Source organism: Pollicipes pollicipes, unplaced genomic scaffold, assembly GCF_011947565.3.
Source record: "Pollicipes pollicipes isolate AB1234 unplaced genomic scaffold, Ppol_2.1 Scaffold_4740;HRSCAF=5597_pilon_pilon_pilon, whole genome shotgun sequence".
Classification (NCBI taxonomy): Eukaryota; Metazoa; Arthropoda; class Thecostraca; order Pollicipedomorpha; family Pollicipedidae; genus Pollicipes; species Pollicipes pollicipes.
The window spans coordinates 43,290,237-43,315,345 of NW_023596545.1; the positions used below are offsets into that span (position 1 = coordinate 43,290,237).

At 54.0% G+C, this 25,109-nt stretch overlaps 1 protein-coding gene across 1 annotated transcript in view; it reads left to right on the top strand.

Moving 5' to 3' along the window:
• The window catches only part of LOC119098421 (motile sperm domain-containing protein 2), a 28,646-nt gene extending 4,859 nt beyond the window's left edge, over positions 1-23,787 (top strand). The window contains exons 2-11 of the mRNA XM_037221337.1: positions 333-479; positions 3,004-3,184; positions 14,342-14,505; positions 16,803-17,005; positions 20,132-20,188; positions 20,357-20,458; positions 21,037-21,124; positions 22,142-22,254; positions 22,974-23,171; positions 23,755-23,787. Of these exons, the coding sequence (XP_037077232.1) occupies positions 333-479; positions 3,004-3,184; positions 14,342-14,505; positions 16,803-17,005; positions 20,132-20,188; positions 20,357-20,458; positions 21,037-21,124; positions 22,142-22,254; positions 22,974-23,171; positions 23,755-23,787 (1,286 nt within the window). The remainder of the gene's footprint in view (positions 1-332; positions 480-3,003; positions 3,185-14,341; positions 14,506-16,802; positions 17,006-20,131; positions 20,189-20,356; positions 20,459-21,036; positions 21,125-22,141; positions 22,255-22,973; positions 23,172-23,754) is intronic.
• The last annotated feature ends 1,322 nt before the right edge of the window (positions 23,788-25,109 follow it).

Sequence of the window (25,109 nt, forward strand, 5' to 3'; positions counted from 1 at the left end):
GTCTTATCCGCAGAGCAATGCTATTGGAAATACATCAGCCTGGCCTGAACTTCCTGGCAGCCCTAACCGGTTGTCAACGACGTTTTGGGAATATGAGCGCGTGGCCTCCACGTCTTTCACAGTCGTCCTCCGTCCATTTCCGATGCCGATGCGCCCTTTTGTACGCGATATCATTCATCGCACGACAGTAACAGACTTCAAGCATGATCTTGTGCTCCGTCTGCAACGTTTCAAAGGCCTTACATGTATGTAATTCTCCGTGACGCTCTGCGTCACGTCCGAAACTAACCGCCGAGCCGAAGGTTCACGCTGCGGGCGGTCACGTGTTTCAGATCGTGTTCATCCGGCCGACGTGCTGCGGGCACGGACAGACCCGCTCTGGTGCAAGCGGTACATGGCCCACGGCGACCTGGACATGGACAAGGCATTCAACTTCATGATGGACTCGGTCAAGTTCCGCCACGCTATGGGCGTTAATGGTGAGCAATCTCAGCGACTGGTCTGGTGATGAAGTGTGGGGTCTGTCTCGCGAGCCTCCTCCGCGGATCGAGAGGGTAGGTGCAGTCTTCGGTGAAGCAGTGATCCTCACGCTTGCTATTTGCATCGCCCGAGGCGTCACAAGACGATTGGTGGGACATCGCGGTTCTGACTGACGAAGACACATGCCCGTGCTGAGGGGCAGGTGGTGGTGGCAGTGAAGCTAAGTAGCCAATAGCTGGCATTGTCCGCCTGCGTGCCAGGACTAGGCAAACAGCGACTCACTTGGCTCGATTGTCTGTTGGGATCTTTGGCTGCACCTAGTCCTGCTGCATGTTGACATCATTGGCCGCTCCAAGTCCGCTGCATGCGGCCTCACAGCAGTCAACCGTGAACCGCAAGCAGCTCGCTGTCCGAACTTAAGCCCATTTCGAAGCTCATATTGCTCGCTAAACAGGGAGAGCTAGGTCCGGAGAGAAGCATAATAACGCCCCTGAAAATGCTACGATGCAGAAAAAATGTCCATTTGCATTCTGTGTACTTGGAAAGAGAAGGAAATACGTGATAATGATCCCACGTAGTGTACGTGGTCTTGAAGGGAATGTTCCACATTAGAAGATACCGAAACGAGCATCAGATAAAATGAAATAAGCCCACTTATAGCTGTAGGCATGCTTTGACATTGAAAAGACTGGCCTAGGCTGCACACTTTCTCTATTTAGTAAACATGCTTCTCAATACGTCATTGCACAATTGCGTCATCGTACATTGCACAGATCTGATTGAGAGCCAACTGACGGTCGTCATGTCTGGGAATCTGGAAATCTTACGAACGCCAGATATGTACGACTCGACAAGTATATTTTTCTTGCCATTGAGCGCCGCATGGCGAATGGAATGGCGAGATTTCAATGACGTTATCATGGCGTCACGGACGCCTGCCTGACCCTAAAATAGTCTACGCGAGATAGCCTGCACATCTTCGCGGACGTGTAGCTCACAAAGTAGAGGGCATAGATCGCAACACGCGCCCAGGTGGCCGGCTAGATACCCTTCGCTCGGGTGGGAGGGGGTCAATTGGACCCTCCGACATCTCGGGAACTAAGAAAGCTAGAGACACTAAATTTACAGGGTGTCTTGACCTGTATATGAACTCACTTAGGTCAAAGTTTGAGATTTCTAGGTCATGACCTTCAAGTCAAATAAGGTCAAACAAGGTCAAATTCCGGGCTGGTCTCCAAAGTGCCCCAGAATCTAGGCAACTGTTTCTAAGCAAAATATAACAAGCCTATTGCAGTTAAGTGACCTTGTTTGACCTTTTGAAGGTCATGGTGACCAAAATCATACCAGACTGCTCTGAGTTTTGTGTTTGAATAAGCGACAAAGAAAACGCTAGGCAGTATGTTCCTAGAACAAAATGTCGACCCGGGTCATCTTAGACCAATGACCTGTTCTGACCTCTAAGAAGTCAATGGAAGATGTATAATGCGGGTCCTGCTGTCAATAACTTCGAAATCAGCACCACAAACTATTTCATACAGCAAGCCCTAGAGTAATAAATCAGGCCAGTTTTGACCTTGATCTGACCTTCATACTTGACCTTAGGTCAACGTAATTTGCTCATTCAATATTTGTGGTGCCTAAGAAAGCATCTCAGAGATGTATGTCCTTCGTCAAACACTCCGTTGTTTTATCAGACTGAACGATTCCCTAGAAATTGCCTTCCTGAAACCATGGCCTGACTTTGACCTGCCATAGGTCAGCGACCTTACAAGGTACATTTGAATTTGTGTGTCAAACGATTCGCTATTTAATTGTCTACAGCTATGCAAAATTTGGCGCGGCTACGCCGCAACGTTCGGAAACCATTCTGGAAAAACCTTCGGGGGGGGGCAATTTGACCCCCGCCCGAGCGCGTGTTAAGAATGGCAGGGCTGTGAAGTACACCGAATGATCTTCAGATGGTTTTTCCGGTTCAAAACCTCCATACAAATGTGGAACACTTCCTTCAATTTTGTGTGGGAAGCTACTTACATCCGTTGTTTTGAATCGACACTATCTCCGAATGGGAGCTGATATTTTGCAGCAGTGTTTTGTCCTCCCAATATTCGCCTTGGCGTGCCAGTGCGCTTTTCCATAGTTTTCTATCACCGTTCTTCCTTAGTGATGTCCTTTGAATCGGCGCGAGCCGGGCCGACCGCGAAATGACCTTGGCCTGGTGACACCACGTGGTAGGCCCGTGAATCAACGAGACATGCATCAAGGTTGCTCAGTAGACAACACGCGGGTGTTCCGGAAGCCCCCACACTGTTGTCACAACCACCGCATTACTGTCGGCAGCAAAAACTGCGGAACTGTCGGTTGCTGTACTTAGTACGAACAAGAAAGCCTTTTAGTCCTGGTCCAGGTGTATGTCCAGTCGAATGGCTAAGGCAACCCAGCACTCCCACCTTCTGCAGACGTCACGAACGTGTGCATGGCCGCGATTGCGCGGGACGCTTCGTAACCTGGCCGGTTGTCCGACAGACATGACGCAAGACTCGGTGCTGCCGGAGTTCTTCGGGCGAGGCTCGCTAACCATCCACGGCCGGGACCGGGACGGCGCCAAGGTGATGATCTTCGACGCCAGCCTGCACGAGCGCACTTACGGCGAGCGCTTCGAGCGTGTCAAGCAGTTCCTCGTCTACTGGATCGAGAAGATGGAGAGGTGAGTTGATGGCGCCCTCTGGACATCTCGCGCCTGCATCATATGCTGTGAGCATTGCGAGGGCCGAGGAGATACGGGTATTGCGAGAGCCGGAGAGATAAGGGGCATTACGAGAACCGGAGAGATAAGGGGCTGGTACTTTCAGGCGATGAGATCGTCTCGCTGGAAGCTGACGTTTCGCAATCAATAAAGCACTGGTCAGCGTTCGTGTCGTAGACGCAGCTAAGGTGGTGGTGGGACCGTTCTTTTCTTTTAACGTTATGTGTGTCACCTGAGAGTAAGTTAAATTTCTCCGAGATAAACTCTCTGTCCCGGCTCCTGCAAAATTAATGGTCCCGTAATGACCCCCTAATGCCCCTTTGTGAAAAAAGTCCCTTGAAAATGAGATGAACTGAGCCCGGACCCGTTAAAAAATGGATAAAATTCTGGACGCATCCCTGGTTCACTACCTGGTGGAGGGGCTGCATGCTCATTGCGGATATTTGTGGGGTCACTGACCGCGACAGCCTGCACACACATGGTACCCGGCCGGTGCAGAGTATGGTAAAGGGATAGATATGTCAGTCTCTGCACTGCGAACCACCAGTTACGGCTTCGAGACGATGTTTGTACGAAGAGGGACCTGACTTCGAGCGGCTCACGTTCGTGAACAGTGGAAAGTGCGGCACCGGAGCGTGGCTTAGGAACCGCATCGCAAAGGATCCACATCCTGTTGCTGAGGGCGAGAGCCACTCAACTGCGATCGGGGCTTGGTGTTTCTGCCGCTCGCTGCTGTTCTGTTCTTTTGGAGGTGCTCATCCGTCGGGTATTTGTCAGCGGATTATCGTGGCTTGTTTAGGTACACAAGTTGCTAGAGCTGCCGTCATTCAAATCGAAGTCCACGAGCAGTACAACACAATTTACGTGCTGAAGAGATATTCAAGGTTTTGAAATTACGACCATCCAGTGATGCCGACGAGGTGTGTGTATGAACTGCATGATAATACCAAGCGTTTTAATTCGTGCTCTGCCAGTTCGACATGCCTTCCTTATTTTTTGTTGCAATTTTCATGCCGAGCGTCATAACTCCTAAAGTGACGCAAATTACACATGTTGTGACAAATTGCTAGTGGTCGAGATTCCTCCTAGCGCAAGGCCACTGGAATGATGCAAATGATGTAATATACAGACCTTGGCCTTGGTCAGACGGATACACCATTTGTCGTGAGTCTCGTGACACGGATTAACGGAGGAAGTCAGCTCGGGAAGCTACGTCGGTGACATTCCTTCGCGGGTGTCGGCGCGCTAAACGCGCCTGACCGTTTGCATTGCAACACGGAGTGGCCGCAAGCCGTCCCGAGGCAAGCCTTGGCTCGACAACTTGTTGGCCTTAGATTATTTTTTGTCTAAACCACTGCGCTGTAGACTAGTTGAGATGGACTAGTTGCGCTGTTCCAAGTCGACCTTCAAGATACGTTTGTTTTTAGCCTCTCTCCGACTTTAAATATGTTCGCTCACGCTTAATTTCTGAGCTACGTCTTCACTGCCTCGCGGCTCAGCGTTTCCCTGACTAGAATTACGGCCGTGGCTTAACATGCGCCCGGGTGCCCAGCTTCGCGCCCTTCGCTCGGGTGGGGTGGGAGGGGGTCAATTTGACCCCCTGAGATCCTGGGAACTAAGAAAGCTAGACACACCAAATTTACAGGGGATTTTGACCTGTACGTGACCTCACTTAAGTAAAAGTTTCAGATTTCTAGGTTATGACCTTCGGGTCAAAAAAGGTCAAACAAGGTGAAGTTCCAGGTTGGTCTCCAAAGTGCCCCAGAACCTAGATAACCGTTTCTAAGGAAAAGGTCACATTCTCATTCAGGGTCAGTGACCTTGTTTGACCTTTTCAAGGTCAAGTTGACCAAAATTGTACAAGATTGCTTTGAGTTTCGCATTTGACTAAGCGACAAAAATTACGCTAGGCAGTATGCCCCTAAAACAAAATGTTGACCTGGGTCATTTTAGGTGAATGACCTATTCTGACCTCTAAGAAGTCCATGATAGATGTGTGATGCGTTTTCTGTTATCAATAAACTCGAAATAAGCGCCAGAAACTATCCCATACTGCAAGCCCTAGAGTAACAAAACAGGCTGGTTTTGACCTTGGTGTGACCTTCATACCTGACCTTAGGTCAATGCAATTTGCTCGTTCAACTATTGTGTTGCCTAAGAAAGCATCTCAGAGATGTATGGCTTCGTCCAACACCCCGTTGTTGGATCAAATTGAAGGATTCCCTAGAAATTGCCTTCGCTGAAACTATGGCCTGAATTTGACCTGCCATAGGCCAGCGACCTTACAAGGTACGTATAAATGTGTGATACCAAACGATCCACTATTCAATTTTCTACAGATATGCAAAATTTGGCGTGGCTACGTCGCGCCGTTCGGAGACCATTCTGGAAAAACCTTCGGGAGGTCAATTTGACCCCACCCGAGCGCGTGTTAAATTAGGGTCATACGAGTGAAACCGCAAGCCGCAACACTTCCGCATTGCTTTTTACACTTCCGCCCACTGCAACGTCTGAGAGGCGACATGGGTGCACGCGCGATCCTGCAAAGCTTTGACAAGCTCGCCAGATATTCGGCTTATGGCTGATGGCGGGATGACGTCATACGCTCGTTGGAAAAGAATCGAGCCAGGCACGTGGTATTTCAAAATAAGTTGGGACGGGGGGCTGATTAAGGAAAAAGTGAGAACCCACCCCCAACATATGGCCCAGTTGGTTTTTCCCGTGTACGGTCCAGTTTCATTCTAAATTGTGTTGGGGGGCTGAACCCCCACCCCTACAGAGAAGGGAACTGCACATCCGGATCGAGCACTTCAAAGAGGGCAGAGGTACCTCGATTAGACAACAGCATCGAACGGGGTCAAGGTCACGTCACCGTGCGCGGAAGGCGGCAGTGTGTCACCGGGGTTTGAAGCGCGTGACGCTACGCCCTGACCCAGATCCACTCCCACCCGAACCACGCGCAACGATTGCATGCGATAGGCTAGGCACCTTGAGTATGGAGATTGAACATGCCTGCATGCCCGCAATGACCCGTGTTACCCGTCATTGTTGAATTGTGCCCGGTTGTGCGGGAATCGTGGGCTTACGTCCCAACCAGCACCCTCCCTTTCCCTTGGTTGAGAGGTTCGCAACGGATTTGAGGCCTAAATGTTTGCCTGCTAGGCGTACTTAATAATGACATGAAATATCCAGTGAATATAACTTACTCCCCTTCTCTTAGTTGAAACGCAAGTAGTAGTAAAGGCGTGTCACCCTTGTCCGTCTGGGTCCCGCGTCTTGTCTCGGCCGCCCGCCGACGCTTCTCAACCGGCCACCCCCATACCTGGGCGACGAAAGATGACGGTCGGCAGGCGGCGTCTATCACTGCCGTCCTCGGCGACGGCAGGCATCCGCACCACAGTCCTCGGCGCCGGTAGGCATCTGCACCACCGTCCTCGGCTGCGTGCAACCGGTGTGTCATGCCCCAGCCTGCCCTGAAGGAGCCCCGTGTCCGGCAGTGGCTGTTCGTCCGTCTCTCCCGACTCCCTCTTCCACCGCCAGCGGCCGACAGGGCTGGCCCCGCGTGCGCCGGTCTGCGTCCTATCGGTCCGTGCCTGCCCCGGCCCCCGGCCGCCGGTCGGCCGCCGGCGCCGGTGCGTGCGCCGGTGCCGGCCGCCGACCTTGTGGGTCCGGTGAGAGTGGCCGCGGAGGTCAGGTTTGGTAACGGCCGGGGGCGCCGCGGACGCCGCCCGCCCGCCCGCCGCCGCCGGATCGGACGGCTGGCCCGGCGTGTTGACGCCGAGGTGACGAAAGCGATGACGCTGGTACAGTCGAGGTGCTGGTGCTCGTGCTGGTGCGGGCGCGGCGGTCGAGCTGGCGGGTTGAAGAGGAGCACGAGGGACAATTGCAGACACGTTACGAGGTCCAGTGCAAATTGCTCGAGCGTGTGAGGGACGACTGTCGGGTGTTGGATGCCTACAAGGTCACGCGTATATAATGATGAGAACTGTCAACTGAGGTAGGTCAGGCGCTACAGGCGGATTGGATCAGATGGGGCCTTGCTTCATCCTCTGATCCAGCGTTTATAGACATCTTGCATCTTGTGCTCGGCGGCCCACAGCCCTCAGTCCTGTCGTTGCAAGACGCTGTGCCACGGGAATGATGCAAGGACAGGACGGTGACTTAGAAAAGTAATGCGCCATACTAGGATCTAATTCCTACCGCCCTGGCCTCATGCCATAATGAGCTTAAGAAACTGAAGGCCAGCAGCCGTGCCGTTAAAGCGCTGCGTACTCGTCCGCAGTTAGTCCGGCACAGATTATTGTCTGGCAATGCATCAGGGCATCACGCGCCCGAGGTTCCGGCAGGGCCACCATGAAATGCCGACGCGTTTCGACGGCAGAGTGGCCACCATGAGGTGGACAACAGCTGGCCAGCGGTTACGTGGGTGACCGCTGAGGTTCGTGAGTCACGGCATGTGGTGTGTGGTGTGTGGGGGGAGGGGGAAAGGGAGGCTGAGGCTACTAGGCAGACGTGTGCGCTCTTTCACGAGTCATGTCTCGCTCCGACCAGGTTGGATAGCTCAGAACTTCACACAATATCCTCTATCAGAAGGTACGACGCGGCTCAAATGATGGGAAGAACAACGCATGCGGCAGGCCCGAGCACTCGAGCGTGAACAGTGACTGGGCCGGTTTCAGGCGGTTTGCGGTTTCACTCGTATGACCCTAATTTAACACGGGCTTGGGTGGGGGAGTCATATTGACCCCCCCCGAAGGTTTTTCCAGAATGGTTTCCGAACGGCGCGACGTAGCCGCAACAAATTTTGCACAGCTGTAGAAAATTTCATAGTGGATCGTTTGACATCACCAATTTATACGTGCCTTGTAAGGTCGCTGACCTATGGCAGGTCAAAGTCAGGCCATGGCTTCAGCGAAGGCAATTTCTAGGGAATCCTTCAATCTGATCCAACAACGGAGTGTTAGGCGAAGCCATACACATCTGAGATGCTTTCTTAAGCACCACAACAGTTGAATGAGCAAAGTACATTGACCTAAGGTCAGGTATAAAGGTCACACCAAGGTCAAAACCACCTGTTTTGTTACTCTAGGGCTTGTTGTATGGGATAGTTTCTGGTGCTCATTTCCAGTTTATTGATAGCAGGAACTGCATTATCCATCTTCCATGGACTTCTTAGAGGTCATAATAGGTCATTGACCTAGCATTACCTAGGTCAACATTTTGGTTCAGGAACATACTACCTAGCGTAATCTTTGTCGCATAGTCAAATGCAAAACTCGAAGCAATCTTGTATGAGTTTGGTCAGCTCGACCTTCAAAAGGTCAAACAAGGCCACTGACCTTAAATGAGAATGTGACCTTTTGCCTAGAAACGGTTATCTAGGTTCTGGGGCACCTGGAAGACCAGGCTGGAACTTGACCTTATTTGACCTTTTTTTACTCGAAGGTCATGAACTAGGAACCTGAAACTTTAACCTATTACATACGGGTCAACACACCCTGTAAATTTGGTGTGTCTAGCTTTCTTAGTTCCCGAGATGTCAGCGGAGGGGGTCAAATTGACCCCCACCCGAGCGAAGGGTATCTAGCCGGCCACCCGGGCGCGTGTTAATGACTATGGAAGCTTTCCGCTTCTGTTTACGAGAACAGGTGCCGTGTGGCAACGAACTGCCTAGCGTAGCCGTTAGAGCTGTCCTCAGATTTATACGTTGACCGATTCTTTCCAGGCCCTAGGTTTGACACGATTTGATATGGTGACGATCGCTGACTCCTTTTACAACGTTTTGCCCATAACAATCGCAGACATTTGGCAAAGAAAGCCTAACACGTGGAAAGCCCTGAAAACCCTTAGAATTGCCGCCAAAAACAGTTGAATTCTGCCCAATGCTCTGGTTTTAAGGGACGCAAAAAAACTGAATCAAAAGTTGTCAACCTCGTGGCGTGTAGAAACTCTGTCTTTCTTAACACTAGCCATTTTCAAGCTATGGTTGGTTAAGAAACGTGTGTACAGGTATGCAAGTAGGCAATACGGATTGCATGACAGCAATGGTGCAAGCAGTCGACGATCAAACAGCGAACAATGATTGCTACGTCAGGGAACCAATGTATCTGCTCAACTCCAATGGAAAACGAACATAACCAACGACAAAGCCCATTCGTATGCCTGCCAAAAGATGGCCGGCGGTTCATTGTCGGAGTTCTAGCGTCGTCCGACGCGGACCCGCTCAACTCCGTCATCAGTTCGCTCAAACCACAGCACGGCAGGCGGACTAGTGCCACTGTCAGCAGCCCACATAAGTACAACGCCACGCCTTCTTTTTACCGGCGCTTTGTCTTGGGTTTTTTAATCCCGATCGGCACGATGCAGCCCATGGTGTTCGAAGCTAATTGGCAGCCCAGTGTCGCGGCGCGCGAAAGCCGGTGACTGGCGGCGCTCACGGCGAGCCAAGCTGGCGTCCACCTGTGTGATCCGGAGTGGTGCGGAGTCGTGAGGAGGCCACCGGAAGGAGTGAGCGGACTCGGCGAGGCTTTCCCTAGAGTTTGTGCTTTAATGAACTGAAGTGCCTCTCACATCGGTAGCGGAGAGGCAGCGAGCACCAGTGCTTAGATATGGTGTTAATAATATCATGTGCACAATGTCTGATCATCTTGACTCACATTCAGCAGCGTGGTGACTGCTTGCGGAAAGCTGCACTAGCCAGCGAAATACACGGCCCGTCGATGCCCAAAATGGCCTTTGACATGTCCATGGTTAGATCCATGCAACCCCAGGGTCTAAATGAAAATTTCGTCTTTAGCGGTGATCAAATTTTTGCAGGGTGATACGTCTGCACTGTACTGACATCCTGGAAGCATACCATTCGTATGCTCGCTCGCTAGCGTTGACGAGTGCGGCAATGGCGTGGCGGCCTCACCCAGGATCAGCTGTCGGCCGGACTCCGGGCGCGGGAGGCGCGCCGCGCTGCAGCGTGCAGAGTCGGGACCTGTTGGGGCGCCGGAGCGCGGCCGGCCCGGCGCGGCCCTCGTCCAAGGCCACCCGCTCGCGGCGGCCGCCTCAGCTCCGCCCGAGCGCGGCGGCTGGCCGGGAGATCCCAGGCGCGGCCTGACCGGGGATCACAGACGTCAGCCTGCGCTCTGTGGCTCCAGGATCTCAGCTGCCACCGGCGGATGCATTGGCCTGAACTGGAAGTTTCTGACCTGAACTGCGGCCTTGTGGCATGAACTGCGATCCATCGGAGTCAAGTGTGCTGCGATGCCCAAACAATCTGGGGTTTTCTGATACGGCTTGGAATCTCCCAAGCTAAAAGGATTGACTCCTGGCGTAAGCTGTAATTTCCTGTCCCCGCCCCATGCTCCGCGCTAACTTGCGATCCTTGAACTAACCGGCAACCTTTTTGCCTACCGTGCGATGTTCTGATCAAGCCGCGCTAGCTGGCTGTCAAAGGCATTACATGCACTTGGTGCAGCATTTCCCGCATGCCGTATCGCTGCACGCCTCTGTGCGTCGTACGTGCACGTTGAAACAAAGCGGATTTGCAGCACACGACTGGCTGGAGGCAGCCAGGGCTGACCTGACCAGGCTGGTGACCGGGCGACCGAATGCGGTAGATGAACTCTGGCTGACGCTCGTGGTCCGCGACCAGCACTGAGCGTACCCGCTCTACGGTTGGGTGAAGCAACGGTTTCTGTTTTGGGCTTTTAGATCGTGAAGGGAAATGCTGCATTTATTGACGTGCGCCCGCGCTCTCAAATAGAGAGGCTCTAAAAATGCCCCGATTAATGAGGTGAGAGCGCCAGTTCTGTTGTTTGCACTTGTCTGCGGGAGCAAACGTGTTTTGCCTAGTTTATTTTTCACGCAACGTCATATAGTCAATATTCAACCCCCCATGGAGATGGGATCCATGCTCCTTCGCCTCCTCATCTTTAGCCACTGAACTCAACAACGTTGACATTTTGAAAAGGATGGGCAGAACAGAATCCGCTTTGCGCTCACAACTGGTTAGTGAAAACCAGACAGCGGGCCTGGCCATGGCGGTGTTTGTGATGCTGGTGTGTTCTTCTGCATGGTCGGCGTGTTTGCGGCTGCGTCGCAGAGCGGGGGACGACCGGTTCTTGCAAGGCTCCAAGGCCCTAGAACTACCGCAAAACACCAAGGTCCTGGAACTTCCACAAGGCCCAAGGGCCTCGAGCTTGGTCGCTATCACTGTCGCCGTCAAGCCAGTTTTCAAATCCGCCAGACCAGTATTTCTTGAACTGTTTCTCCGGCAGCCAGCTATGGTTGCAGGAAAGTTAACAAGACAGTAAGCGGCAAGGTGGATAAGCTTTGAACACAGCCACCACTGAATAGAAGAATTCAGTGGTGGCATTATATGTTTCCCTTTGCCACTAACTTCGGCCTGACCCAGGCAACGGATTCAAATGTTATGAGGTCGGTTTTAATACAAATGTACTTATTTTTCGGACTTCCCTTCTACAATGTGCTTAAGACAAACCTAAAACCCAAGAATGATATGGCATGCAAACCTGTGCCCGCTGTGTTTTGCAGCTGCACCTGCTCCAGCAGTTGTTACACAGGAATACAGTTTCCTATTCTGTTGGGTGAGGTGGGTTTGGAAGGTTTCAGTCCCCTAACTTTGAGGAGATGGTGCGCCGAATCCCGGGTGAAACCCGTTTCTTGGTGTGTCTTGGGCATACACTCGCCAGTTTGCACTGCTCAATTCCTCACCCCCAACCCATTTTGTAAAGCTACGTCGCTTTGTCGCCATGCCTGTTCTGGGCAGATAGGCTGGGTGGGCCCCAACGGCCATCTATGAGTCAGTTTGGAAACCGGAGAGCTCGCCAGGCGACACGGTGGATGTTGAGAAATTACCGGGTTGGAGACGTCACCGCATTGAGAAGCGCTATCACCAGCCGTACGGACAGCGACAGTGAGGCGCTGTCAGTCAGCCGCCGTGTGCAGTGCATAGGGGCGGGGCCCGTGGGGTCGTGATCGAGCCCGTGTGGTCATGACCGGACCCGTGTGGTCGTGACCGGGCCCGTGTGGTCATGACCGGACCCGTGTGGTCGTGACCGGACCTGTGTGGTCGGCACCGGGCCCGTGTGGTCGGCACCGGGCCCGTGTGGTCGTGACCGGGCCCGTGTGGTCGTCACCGGGGCTCGTGTGGTCGTGACCGGGTGCTGGCGTTGCAGTCTCTTAGAGGGGCCAGCGGCTTCCTGCGCAGCACTCTCGCAACGCTCCTTTCTCACTTTCCCGCTGAGTATGCTATAGGAGATAGACGAATGTTTAAACGCGTTTTAATGCTCTATAGGCTTACGCCAAGGCATGGCCTCCAGCGACGGGGAAGGACTGTCGCCAGTAAGCGACTCACGGCATGCATTGCGTTGCATTCCGAGGTGGTTTGCGAAACAAGTTGTGTATCGAACATTGGATACGTATCGCACAGTAAATGGGCAGCAGCCACACCTTTTCCAATTTTCTACACTGGCTTTACGACTTCGCCCGCTGCTCTCACTTCATATGACAGCCGCTTCGCTTGTGCCCTCCTGTGGTCCGTGCAGCCGACTCTTACCAGACACCTTTAATTGTGATCACGCATGCGTCACACCAGCTTCACATCACCACGTGACATCGCCGCCACCACCAAGCCCGTGTGCAGCCGCGCTCAGCACCGCCCCTGCACCGCCATTGTGACCTGGGCGACGCAGAACGCTGGTTTTCGTGCCGGGTCGCGTTGCGACAGCGGCGGAGGCAGGTCGAAGCGAGTTGGCGCGCCGGGCGGCGACACGTTCGCGGTCGCCCCCCCCCCCCCCCCCCCGACCGTTCACCTCAGCCGGCCGCGCTGCCGCGCCGACAAACAAATTCACAAACGCGCTGTGGAGAAACCTGCTGGCCAGCAAAAAGCCGTTGGGCGACACGGAGGAAACCCGGCAAACAGGACAACCTGCGACATACTCGATCAGCGGCTGAAGGAGGTTGATGCAGCATGTGGAGCAAATGAAGTGATGACGTAGGCGGAAAAAAGGAGCAGGACGCCGGACACACAATGTGTGCACAAAAATACGAGACAAATGGAGGAAGGGCGATAGGGAGCTGGAAGGAGATAGGGGCGAGGAGGCAGAAGCGTAGGGACGTCTAAAACATTGTGAGGTTTGCTCCTTCTTAAAGTCAGCGCCTTTCACACGCCACCTTTCACCGTTGCTGGACCAGTATTAGACCTTCACGAAAAGAAGGGGACTGCAGTCCCTCTTTCTCTCGTTACCATGCCTATTACCAAAAGTTAGAGGACAGAAATGACTTGTACATATGCGTAATAAGGGCAACTTTCATACATTGATGTCGTGTTTGCGGGCAATTCACCGAGGGCATGATGACTGACGTCAGTCAACATCGCTAGTCTTGAGGGAAGTTCCTTTGAGCTGCACGCCCGCCCATTGTGACACGGGCGATTGATAACATATTTAGAGGGCACGCAGAGGTCAAACTAAAATCAGCGGATGGTTTGAGTCAGTTCGCGTAGTTGTAACGCCTGACTTGAGATAGTTCAGTAGCGTTTTGCATCAGATGCCAATTTAGATCGACCAGCCCAGAATTTTTTTTCCCTCCCCACTTCCTGCCGTTCAACCAGATTTACGACATCCGCTGCTGTAATTGATGTAGGAGGCATAAACGTGAGGTAAGCAGAGACACATTAATTTAAATCTCACCTGATCACAAAACTCAATACCCTGTAGGGTCCCAAGATTCTCACCCCGCGTCCCTGGACGCACCCTGAAGAGTCCCGAGATCTTCCGTGGAGCGGTCCTGGATTCACCCCACAGAGTCCCGAGATTCTTACCCTGCGTCCCTGGACGCACCCTGAAGAGTCTCGAGATCCTCCGTGGAGCGGCCCTGGATTCACTCCGCAGAGTCCCAGGATTCTCACCCTGCGTCCCTGGACACACCCCTCAGAGTCCCGAGATTCTCAGCCTGCGGAAGCGGAAGCGGGAAGCATGCCGATGCGAACACTGCCCAGCTCGTTCTCGCAAACTCACGGCGCGAGACAAAGTGGCCGAGTTCTGCTGGTCTTAACATGACGCGACATGAACAGGCTGCAATAGTGCGTGCGCGCCTTGTTTGCAGGGAGGAGCACGGCAAGAGGATTTCTATCATACTCGACATGGGCAACGCCGGGCTCTCCAGCGTCGACCTTCCCTTCATCCAGGTCCTGATCAACATGTTCAAGCTGTACTACCCGGACATGCTCAACTACATCATCGTCTTCGAGATGCCATGGATAATGAACGGTGGGTGGTCCAGCTTCGGCTCCTGATGCCCACCACTCTGTCTATCTGGATGACCTCGGGCCTTCAGGTGATACACATACTGAGCCAAGACTAGTGGAACATGGGCAAGGGCTGGGGCTGGGGGACAGCGGCCAGCTTTGCTTTGATGTAGACGTGGAGCAGCTGTATTAGGCCTATCAGGAAATGTAGGTAAGGTGCTTCTCTTTCATTTCCTTTGTATCATTTGCCAGGATTGGACATATCGATATTGACAGGGTATTTCAACTTAATATACTGACGTCGCAAACAATTAGCTCCCTCTCGGTCATGTGGATTAGCTACCTATGAGTTGTAAGCGCGTTACTATCACCATAAATGCATAGCGTGTCCTTTACTTGCCACCTCATGCGGTGCTGGCATCGAATTCAAAACACACGGCACGCTCGATCACTCGCTGTAGGGACGGACCGAAGGCCGGGGCAGCGAAAACAAAAACACGCGTAATGGAATGAAGTGAACATGGCGACGGGACTTCCACATTTCCGTTCCACGCGGTACTGTTTTTAGACAGAAACTGACATACTACAACGACTTTCAGGCCAAAAATGGTCCCCGCCTGACATCATTCAGTTGTCTTCCTGTGTGGTGTTATTGACGATTGAAAATTTGCAAAAAAAGCAACAACAAAAACTGAAGGGCTGTTTGTCTCATTATATCCGAAACTTGATAGGGGCAATGTGCGTTTCGCATCAATACTAAAAGTTAACAATGCAAATGTGCCAGACAGTGACGTCACGTTACATCACTCTTCTGCGCCGTAAGCCGTCCCCGTTGATGTCGGTGTGCGAGCTCGCAGTACGGAATGAGCTCCGGTCACGTACCGCCTCTTGGTGCTATCGATGGGGTCTACTTCGATACGGCGGTATTCTGTGGCCCAATGCGAGGCTTGTAACTAATATTGAACATCATGAACAAATGACAGCGCGACCAATGACGTCCGTGCATTTCACCCGCCTTACACGCGTCCAGACAAGAGAGGCCAAACTTCCCAGTCATTTTCATTCATTTGCTTGCCAGCCTGCGGCTGAAACTGGCAGCGCTGGCGAGGGCGTCAGCCTGCCGCTCAACGCGAGACAACTGAAGGCAAAGCTGGGATTTCCCGGCCACAGTGCGCCTCATTCCGGACCGGTGACATCACGTCAGATTGAGCCCCACCTTCTGAGGCCTGAGGTGCTGCGCGTGAGGCCCCACCTGCTGAGGTCTGAGGTGCTGCACGTGAGGCCCCACCTACTGAGGTCTGAGGTGTTGCACGTGAGGCCCCACCTACTGAGGCCTGAGGTGCTGCGCGTGGGACCTCATCTGCTGAGGTCTGAGGGGCTGTACGTGAGGCCTGAGGCCTGAATATGGGACAGAGACGGCACGTACCAAGTCCCCCCACCGGTCAAAGCATACCCCTTGAAGTGTCGTTTTCATGTTGTCTAGCTCCGCGACTGGAGCCAAGTGTCCGCCCGAATTTACACGGCCTGTCAGACGTAGGAGCAGACATATCGATTCAGCTAGCACTCTCGTGAGAGGACAGGCCGATTCAGTAAGCGCTCTCGTAAGAGGACTGGCCGATTTAGCTAGCGCTCTCGTGAGGGGACATATCGATTCAGCTAGCGCTATCGTGAGAGGGCAGACCGATTCAGTAAGCGCTCATACCGATTCAGCCAACGCTCTCGTGAGAGGACAGGCCGATTCAGTACGCGCTCTCGTGAGAAGACAGGCCGATTTAGCTAGCGCTCTCGTGAGAGGACAGGCCGATTCAGTAAGCGCTCTCGTGAGAGAACAGGCCGATTTAGCTAGCGCTCTCGTGAGAGGACATACCGATTCAGCCAACGCTCTGGTGAGAGGACAGGCCGATTCAGCTAATGCTCTCGTGAGAAGACAGGCCGATTCAGCTAGCGCTCTCGTGAGAGGACGGGTCGATTCAGCTAGCGCTCTCGTGAGAGGACAGGCCGACTCAGCTAGCGCTCTCGTGAGAGGACATACCGATTCAGCTAGCGCTCTCGTGAGAGGACAGGCCGATTCAGCTAGCGCTCTCGTGAGAGGACAGGCCGACTCAGCTAGCCTTCTCGTGATCCCAGCAGTGGGTTTGCGATCAGTCATACTCATGAGCGTTTTGCACAATTGATCAGGGCACGGGACAAGGTATGACTGACGCGACAGCTAAACGCTGCCCGTCATCCCGTGATGGTGATCACAGTCTCCGTTTATTTCTGTCGTAACCAGATAAGCCGCGTTTAATGATTGTCACTCCGCGTATAACTGCCTCACAGCCGCCTGGAAGATCATCAAGCAGATGCTCCCCCCGAAGTCGCACCAGATCATCAAGTTCGCCTCGAAGAAGGACATTGCCACCCTCATTCGGCCGGAGGACTGCCTGGAGCGGTGGGGAGGTGAAAACACGTGGACCTTCCAGTACCGACGAGAGGAGTGCGAGATGCCACCGTCGCCATTTTTGGGTCCCCGCAATAACCAGGTCAGTTGGCGCAACAACGGGGCGGTTTCACGCAATGCAGCAGATAACCACGGCCCAGATTTCTGACCCTAGCAACATCCGCCTGTCTCGTCCAGGCGTGACAAAATGCGTAGTGCGGACCGTGATCGCGGTGGCACTCGAGCGGCATGGGAAGGATCGTCATGCTGTGGAACATGTTACAACTGCACGCGGAAGCACTCCGATACACGTGGGAGAGTGACAGGGGATCCATGGGTGTAGAAACAGGGGGGGGGGGGGGCGGGGGCCCCACGGCCCCCCAACTTTTTAAGGTGGGAGGGGGGGCAGCAGTATTAACTGGCCCCCGTACTTTTCTCAGATTAAGGTTGTGTTTAGCTTACTTTTGCACCACATTAAAATCTATATGCCGATTTACCTAGTTCACCAGCCATCTTCCTCAAGATGCGTCATCTTTTTTGTTTGCTTATTGGCCATCACTTAGTGCCACAGCCGCAGGCCGACGCCACGCGGCCTATTGAGCCTACAACGCCGGGAGTCCGGGCTGTTGTTGCTATGACTTGCGAACGCGAAGTTCAAGACCATATCACATAGTTTTTTTTGTTGTTGTCAGTAATCAATCCTGACTGAAATTTGAACATTTTAAGACGAACATGAACTAGCCATGTTAATGCAAGCCTAGGACCCATTTTATTTACAATGTGCGTTCAGGGATTCCTCAATGTCTCTGAAGAAAACAGAAAAACACGGAACTGGAGCCTATGTGACAATTCTTGGATCACCTTTGGCGATCAGGGATGTTGTTGCGTCAATAAGGGTTCCTGTGCTGATCCGAGGCCAACTGCGCGGGTCAGGTCTCCCGTATCGGGGGGGGGGGGGGGGGGGGACAATGTGATATGATATATCCTTCCAATGGCCTCCGGATCGACCAGGAGATCCCGCTCCGTGTCGCCAAAATAACAACCAGATGCTTCGCGATGGGACGGAGTGGCCGTTCAGCCCTTAAACGGAACCGGTAATATGCCCCCGATGTTCTACTCAATGGGCCCTTTGCCCGGCAGGAAAGAAGGGGTCTCGTTATTGTTTATTAGAGTGGGACAGATAGTTTAATCTGTCTTCTCGACAGATTAACAGTTACAGAAACACGAAATTATAAAATCTGGCTCTACTCTTCCATTTCTACCACCAGACTCCAACACCACTTCGCGGTGCTTCAAGGGCCAATCCGTTCTTATCATCAGTCTAAAAATCGCACACGTGAAATATGCGCCCAGACTGCCTTCTCAGTGTCAGATTTGATGTCCTGAGACGTTCAAGGTACTCCTTTCAGAACGGTATCATTTTCATCCACCCGTTGGCAAAAGCTCAATATAGCTGTGAGCCGACGCTGCGCGGCAAACGGAGACTGCAAACGCCTGCGTCGAGGTTTTTGTTACTAAGATTTGCGAGCACGCATGCTCAAAATTATGGTCACATTTCTTTGATTTCTATCGATTTGAGTGTTTAAAAGCAATTTTTCAGAAACGTTATCATTTTCGTTCATCAGTGAGCACGGCAAAAATCAACCACTCGGCTAACGCCTCCGCGGACTACCATGGAGACTGCAACGCCTGGTGTCGAGGTTTTTGTTGCTAAGATTTGCGAGCGCGCATATTAAATACCACGTCATATAGATTGTATCACTAATCACTTCTGACTGAAATGTTAGACATTTTCAGACAAACTTGACATTGCGATGTTAATACAAAATGTGGACCGCTCGATTTGCAATACAAATGTTCACCCTCAAATTTCGATCAGACATATCGATCTACAATTTACCTTCGCAATGTCCACAATGTCTGTAGAACCCAAATAGAACATTTTGAAAAAGCTTGCGAGCTCAATCGGTTCAGAAAGAGCCCACTAAGCCATTGTAAATTAAAGACACCGGTGATTTATTCCATGCGGTTCTCAAACACCTGCTTCCTGCAGTTTATTGACCTTAAAAATAGGAGCAGTATTGATCTCACGGTAGCTTCTGGCTTCTGTTCTGGTTACAACGTAATAGTAACAATGAAGCGAAGAAACCGTATCCCTTGTTAACAAGTAATCTATACCCGATAATTTTTTGGGGATGGGGGATCACCATAAGAGGGGATTTTGTTAACCCTGTGTCTTTCTTAGCAAGACTCCTGGCTACCCCCTGCCTACACACAGAAGCAAATCAAGTCATCTACGTTGAATGTCGGGGCGGTTAAATGTCCGTTGGGCCAATTCATACCTAAAGTAGGCAGTTTCCTGGAGGGATTTTTCTCGGGTGGTGTGGTGTAAGGGAAAGGCGGTTCGGAAAAAGTACTGTTGCAGGTGTCCAACACACGTTTTGCAGCAACGCTGAGCCAGAAATGCGCAACAAAACAGCCATACCATCAGTTCGCGGTCAGTCATTCAGAGACAGCCGGACCAGAGGCAGTGGCCACTGACGGCGGACGGGAACAGGGCTCAGACAGGGAAAATATGACAGAGGGCATTCATTCTGTGGCTTTCTTTTCAAAGGAGAATCTCCAGCTCTATGGCTTCTGTCACATGGTTTTTGGCAGCTTCAAGCTTCCGAATTTGTTCCCGCCTAAAATACCGCGACAAGTCTTATCTGTTTAAAAACAGCCAGCGAAATGAGGGCGCAAGAAAAACATGTTGTACTGTGAGCCACTGATTCACTTTCAAAATTCTCACCAGCGTATGCTCAGGCCATGTTTTGTCATCTGACCTGTCAAGACAAATGCCTCCTCAACGACCAAAATGTCTACCCGCTCGTGGGTTTTCGCTTCCCCGGGAAATGCAACGTTTAAATGGACGAATTATCTGGAGGAGTTGGATAGCCGTATTTGCCAAAAATGACATAGATGAGTCAGATAGACGAAAATGTGCACCAGTGAGAAATAATTCTAGATGCATATCTAGAATAGCAGTCATTACATTTGAATAAAGAGCGACAACCTCCATCTTTACCCCCCCCCCCCCGAGACAATCGGGCTTGTTTTCCAGAAAAAGCTCCTGAAGTACGCCCTGAGCCTGCCCCCCCCCCCGTCACTCTTTGAAACGTTTCTGCACCTATGAGGGGATCCCTGGTCAAAGCGTTACCATTTCGTTTCAAAGCCCTTCTCGTGGCAGGTTGACAAGCCGGATGACGACGGTGCCAGCCAGAGCAGCGACGGGAGCGGCACCAGCGGCGGCGGCGCCGGTCAGCCCCGCCCGGGCCGCGCGGCCAGCCGTCCGGAGCCGGCCGACGCCGACGCCGCTCCCGAGGCCCCCGTCCGACGGAGGGCGGTCCACCGGCGGCAGACGCCGCCCGCCAAGAGGACGGCCGCCGGCGAGGACGGCTGGCCGGCGGCGCAGCGGCCGCTCAGCGGACAGGGCAATCTGCTCCACTACCACAGCCTGCTCGACATCCCGAGCGCCGCCGGCGACAAGGCCAAGGTGACGCCTGGCACGAGCGCCGTACGGGCCGACAGTCCTAGTGACGGTGGTCTCCTCTGCCACGCTTGCAGTGTGCACTACCGGCTCAAGCGGCGGTGTGAAGTGCGAGGCTGTCTACTGCAGTTCATCAGCCAGTTTGCTCTCGTGGTCCGTGCCGGCTCGCGGTCACGAGCTTTCAGATTGGTCCCGTAAAGCGATCCTCATGCCGCTAGAGTTCAAGCTCTCCCGACAGAACAAGAGCTTGCTTGTGTTTTCTCTTTTAACGGTTATGCCAAACAGCTGCCCTGGATGTGGAACGGTGCGCTGTATGGTCATCAGGACCGGGTAGGATGTAAGCGGCTGATTACACTGAACCTTCCTTAACCTGCTCATTGTGCACCCTTTGACCTGTGGTGTAAGCCGATTGCTCCACGAGTCTCAGCACAAAACCAAGCCGGACGATATTAGGCGCAGCTACCTGTGTGCGAGGGTCAGTAATAACCTTCTCCTGGTTAACATCTCGGTCTTGATGTGTGCGTTTACGTGTGTGTGTGCGTGCGTGCGTGCGTGTGCGTGTGTGCGTGCGCAGGCGACTGAGCCGCGTGCCTCCTGCCCGACAGAGCCAGGTGTCGGACGACAGCGGCGCCTCCAGTGAAGACTTGTCTGACCAGTCTCAGGAGGGCGCCGACGACACGGCCGTTGAGATCGGTGCGTGCTCATCAGAGCGCACCGCGCGCGGGTCCAGCCCCCGCGCGGTGTGACGCTGGGTGGAGTAAATGCCCATTACCGTGACGTCGTTAGTAACGCGAGGCGACTGGCGGTGCGCGATCCAGACACCGCCTCTTTGCCACCGTCTGCACTGCACTCGTTATTCACTGGGCAAGATAATGGAGCGTGGAAAGTCGCACAGCTAGATTCTTGCATCGTTCGTAAACTCGTGCTGCAACTAGTCCAACATTGGCGTTCAGATGTCCGGAGCTATTTTTCGTGGCCCGCAGCGTCGCAACTCTACGACAAACTGTACAAACGCTGTTCCGAGGAGGGGGCGGGCCTCACTTCCTCTGCGCAGGGCTGGAGGTCCGTCTTTTGCTAACGTGCGCCTCATGGTAGGCGCGCAAGGAATGAACACGTGACCATGCGCGCAACCCATTCCGAACTAAGCAGGCGTTTCATGTTTGGCGGCTATCCCAGCGGCTCTCGAGCCAATGATTCAAGCGGCCAAACCCATGACAGCCACTCATGCAGCTGCTCGTGCATGACGTATGCGTGCATCGATAGCTGAGTTTCCAACTTGGATCATTGGTAAAACTGGGATCACCGGTAGCGTCAAAGTACAGGGACCTGATGTGGCGTTCACCATGTATTGTTGCGAAACGCAAACAAATAGGGCCTGACTGCTGCGGGCACTTATCTTTCAATGTCATTACCGATTACCACTTACGCCACTGGTGTAATTTGAATCAATTTGGGAGGGAATCAACCTTATTTCGTCATTCTAAACACCTGACTGACGTGGATACATGTTGCGCAACAGCGCGATAGCAAAAACTTCGGCGCTCAAAAGAACAAGTTCCGTTGCGTGTTCCGGCTCCCAGGCCGAGCCCTGGGTGAAAACAGGGAAACGGCCGAGAGGGAGCGAAAGCGAGCGGGGGCAGGTGGAACGAACTGCGGGCGGGAGCCGACAGCAGGCAGGTGGCCGGCATCAGCAGCCTCTTGCGTTTGCAGGCGGCCTGCTGAAGATCTCGCCAGGTGACGAGATCCAGTTCGCCAGCGACGCCGTCGAGGCCAGGCGACCACTCATGCTGCGCAACATTCGCCGCGGCCCGGTGGCCTTCAAGGTTTGATTGGACCCCCCCCCCCCCCCCCACCAGTTTCTCCCTGAATGTGGTCAGAAGCGGGGCAGGGAGATGTGGTAGCGAGCGTCAGTGACAATATTAGTTCGTGATGTTTTACCAAAAGCGGGCACAGACACCCTGGACAGACAAGTTTTTTAGTTACCATGCTCACTGAATTTTGGCCACGTTCTAAGCACTGGCCAAATAAACTCAACGTTCGGCATTGGCCAGCGTGTTTACCTCAGGATTAGCTGAATGTGAACCTTCGCATCGGCCTGAATGCGATATGTGTATACACGTGATACAACCATCACATCACAGCAGAGCCCCATCGCAATGTCTCGTCTTCCGGCGAGTCCTCTCGCTATGTCTCGTCCTCCGGCGAGCTCCTCGCCGTGTCTCGTCCTCCTGGCAAGCCCTCTCGCCATATCTCGTCCTCCGGCGAGTTCCTCGCCGTGTCTCGTCCTACAGGCGAGTACCCTCGCCATGTCTCGTCCTCCGGCGAGTTCCTCGCCGTGTCTCGTCCTACAGACGAGTACCCTCGCCATGTCTCGCCCTCCGGCGAGTCCTCTCGCCATGTCTCGTCCTCCGGCGAGTTCCTCGCCGTGCCTCGTCCTCCGGGCGAGTACCCTCACCATGTCTCGTCCTCCGGGCGAGTCCTCATGCTGCCCCCACGCCCGCCCGCCGGGGCCGTGACACGCCGCACGGCCGGCCGACGCCAGGTGAAGACGACGGCGCCCGAGAAGTTTCGCGTGCGCCCCTCGTGTGGCGTGGTGGCGCCGGGCCGGCGCGTGAGCGTCGAGCTCCGCTTGGCGCCCGGCGTGGCCGCGCACCAGGCGCTGGCTGAGAAGTTCCTGCTGGTGGCGGCGCCCATTCAGCAACAGCAGGTCGTTGCCGACGACATGGCCAGCGTCTGGAGGGTAGGTGGTCACCGGCAGAGGAGGCGGGGGCGCCGCGACATGACAGCACCTGTAGAGATGCCGCGTGATTCTTTTCGCTTCTGCCACTTTCGTGTAGGAGTGCGCTGCGCAGCTCGAGGTTGTTTTGCAGCGCGTGGCCAAGTTGTACGCACAGCGCAGGCAGACTGGCGGGCGGCGAAAGCAGTCGCGTATCAGCGACCTTCCCGTCTGAACTGTACAGTCTCTCGTCAAATGCTGACAAGATTTTATTCTTCTCTCTACTTTTTATGTACACAACCCAAACGTGCAGCGAACGGAAGGACCCCGACTTTCCCTTACACCTTCATCTCTTCCCTCTCACTATAGATGCTTGCTATCATAAAGCTAAAAATCAGCGTGATGAGCTGAGCCGAGTTTTCGCTGAGCTTCGGGCTGCCTACCCATAGGAAAATTAAGGATGCGCCCCTGGTATAGCCTCCATCTGTACGTCCCTCAGTCCAGTCATCTGCATTATGCTCGCCTACGATGCTTCGGAGCGCGTTTTGCTTCAATTTGCCCCCCTCCCCCCTCCGTTTGGTCACCGCCTGACGTGCCCGGACGCCAGCTCCCGTGTGTCAGCGCCAGCTCTCGTGTGTAGGCGCCAGCTCTCGTGTGCAGGCGCCAGCTCCCGCATGTCGGCGCCAGGTCCCGCGTGTCGGCGCCAGCTCCTGGCCCGTGGCAGCCGCAGCAGCGCTGTACACCGCCGCCCGTGTGTTGGCAGACACTGCCGGCCGAGGTGCGCCTGGAGCGGCGGCTGCGCTGCGCGCCGGCCCCCGAGCGGCCGCTGCTGACGCTGGTGCGCGGCCTCGGCCAGCAGCTGGACGCTGTCTCGCAGCGGCTGGCGCGCCAGCAGGCGCTCTCGCAGCAGGTGGCGCAGCACGGCGCCGTCACCCAGCGCTGGCTGACCGTCACGCTGCTGCTGGTCGCCGCGCTGGCCGCCTGCAACGCGTACTTGCTGTTCGCCGCTGGGACATGTAAGCAGGCGGACGGCGGGCCGGCGGCCAGCGAACGCTTCGGGATCGCACGGCCGCGGCTGGTGACCGGCGGGCTGGCACTGTTAGCCGTGGGAGATGCGCTCGATGCCCTATTTTCGTAGATGCGCGCAAATCTTCTCAAAAGCATTCCTGCTGTTCGCCGGGAATGGTTGGTAAAAGGCGTTGCTAAAGGCCTACAGATGTTTCCAAACGTCTGTCACAAATGCCACTGTCTGTCACACTGTCTGTCACTGCCACAAATGTCACAATGCCAAGCATGTCTTTGAAATGTCTTTCCCCGATGCATGCCCTGCCGCTCGGCGACAAAGTGTCGACGAAGCTGCGCCGAGCAGTAGGCAGCGTGTACAATTGGTTTCACTGATGTTATTTTCAGGCTGATCCGATGGGGGCCGAGTGGACAAACCTGGCGCCGCCACCCAGCAGTGTCTGAGGAGTCGCTCTGCAGCACGCCGCCGCGTGGGCGTTGCGCCTGCTGGCAGCAGCGACGCACGCCTCTGTGCAAATGTAGCGTACCCCGCGGCGGCGGGTGAAGACGAACAGGTGGAGGTCGATTCAGTTCGCCCTGAAGTCGACCCACGACGTCCGATTCACCCTACCAATGGGGAGAGGAAAGGGAAATCGGGAAAGAACGGCCACCCAGGCAAACAAGTGGTGGGCGAAGGAGTCCAGAAGATGAACTGTACAGGAATAGCGCAGGTTGAACCTTATTCCAGGCAAAAAGTCGGCGGAAGGCGGATAGCATATAATCAAAATATGAGGAAGGCGATGGTGCGATTATAATGGGACCATATGAGACGCAGCTATGGCAAGCTGCAGTTAAATCCTTGAAAGCGGCATCCTCCGCGTGTTTTGGGAACGTGGAGGCAAGGTGTTGAACCGTGGCCCGTTGAGTGGCTTACAGTCGTCAATGCGCATGCGCTATGCG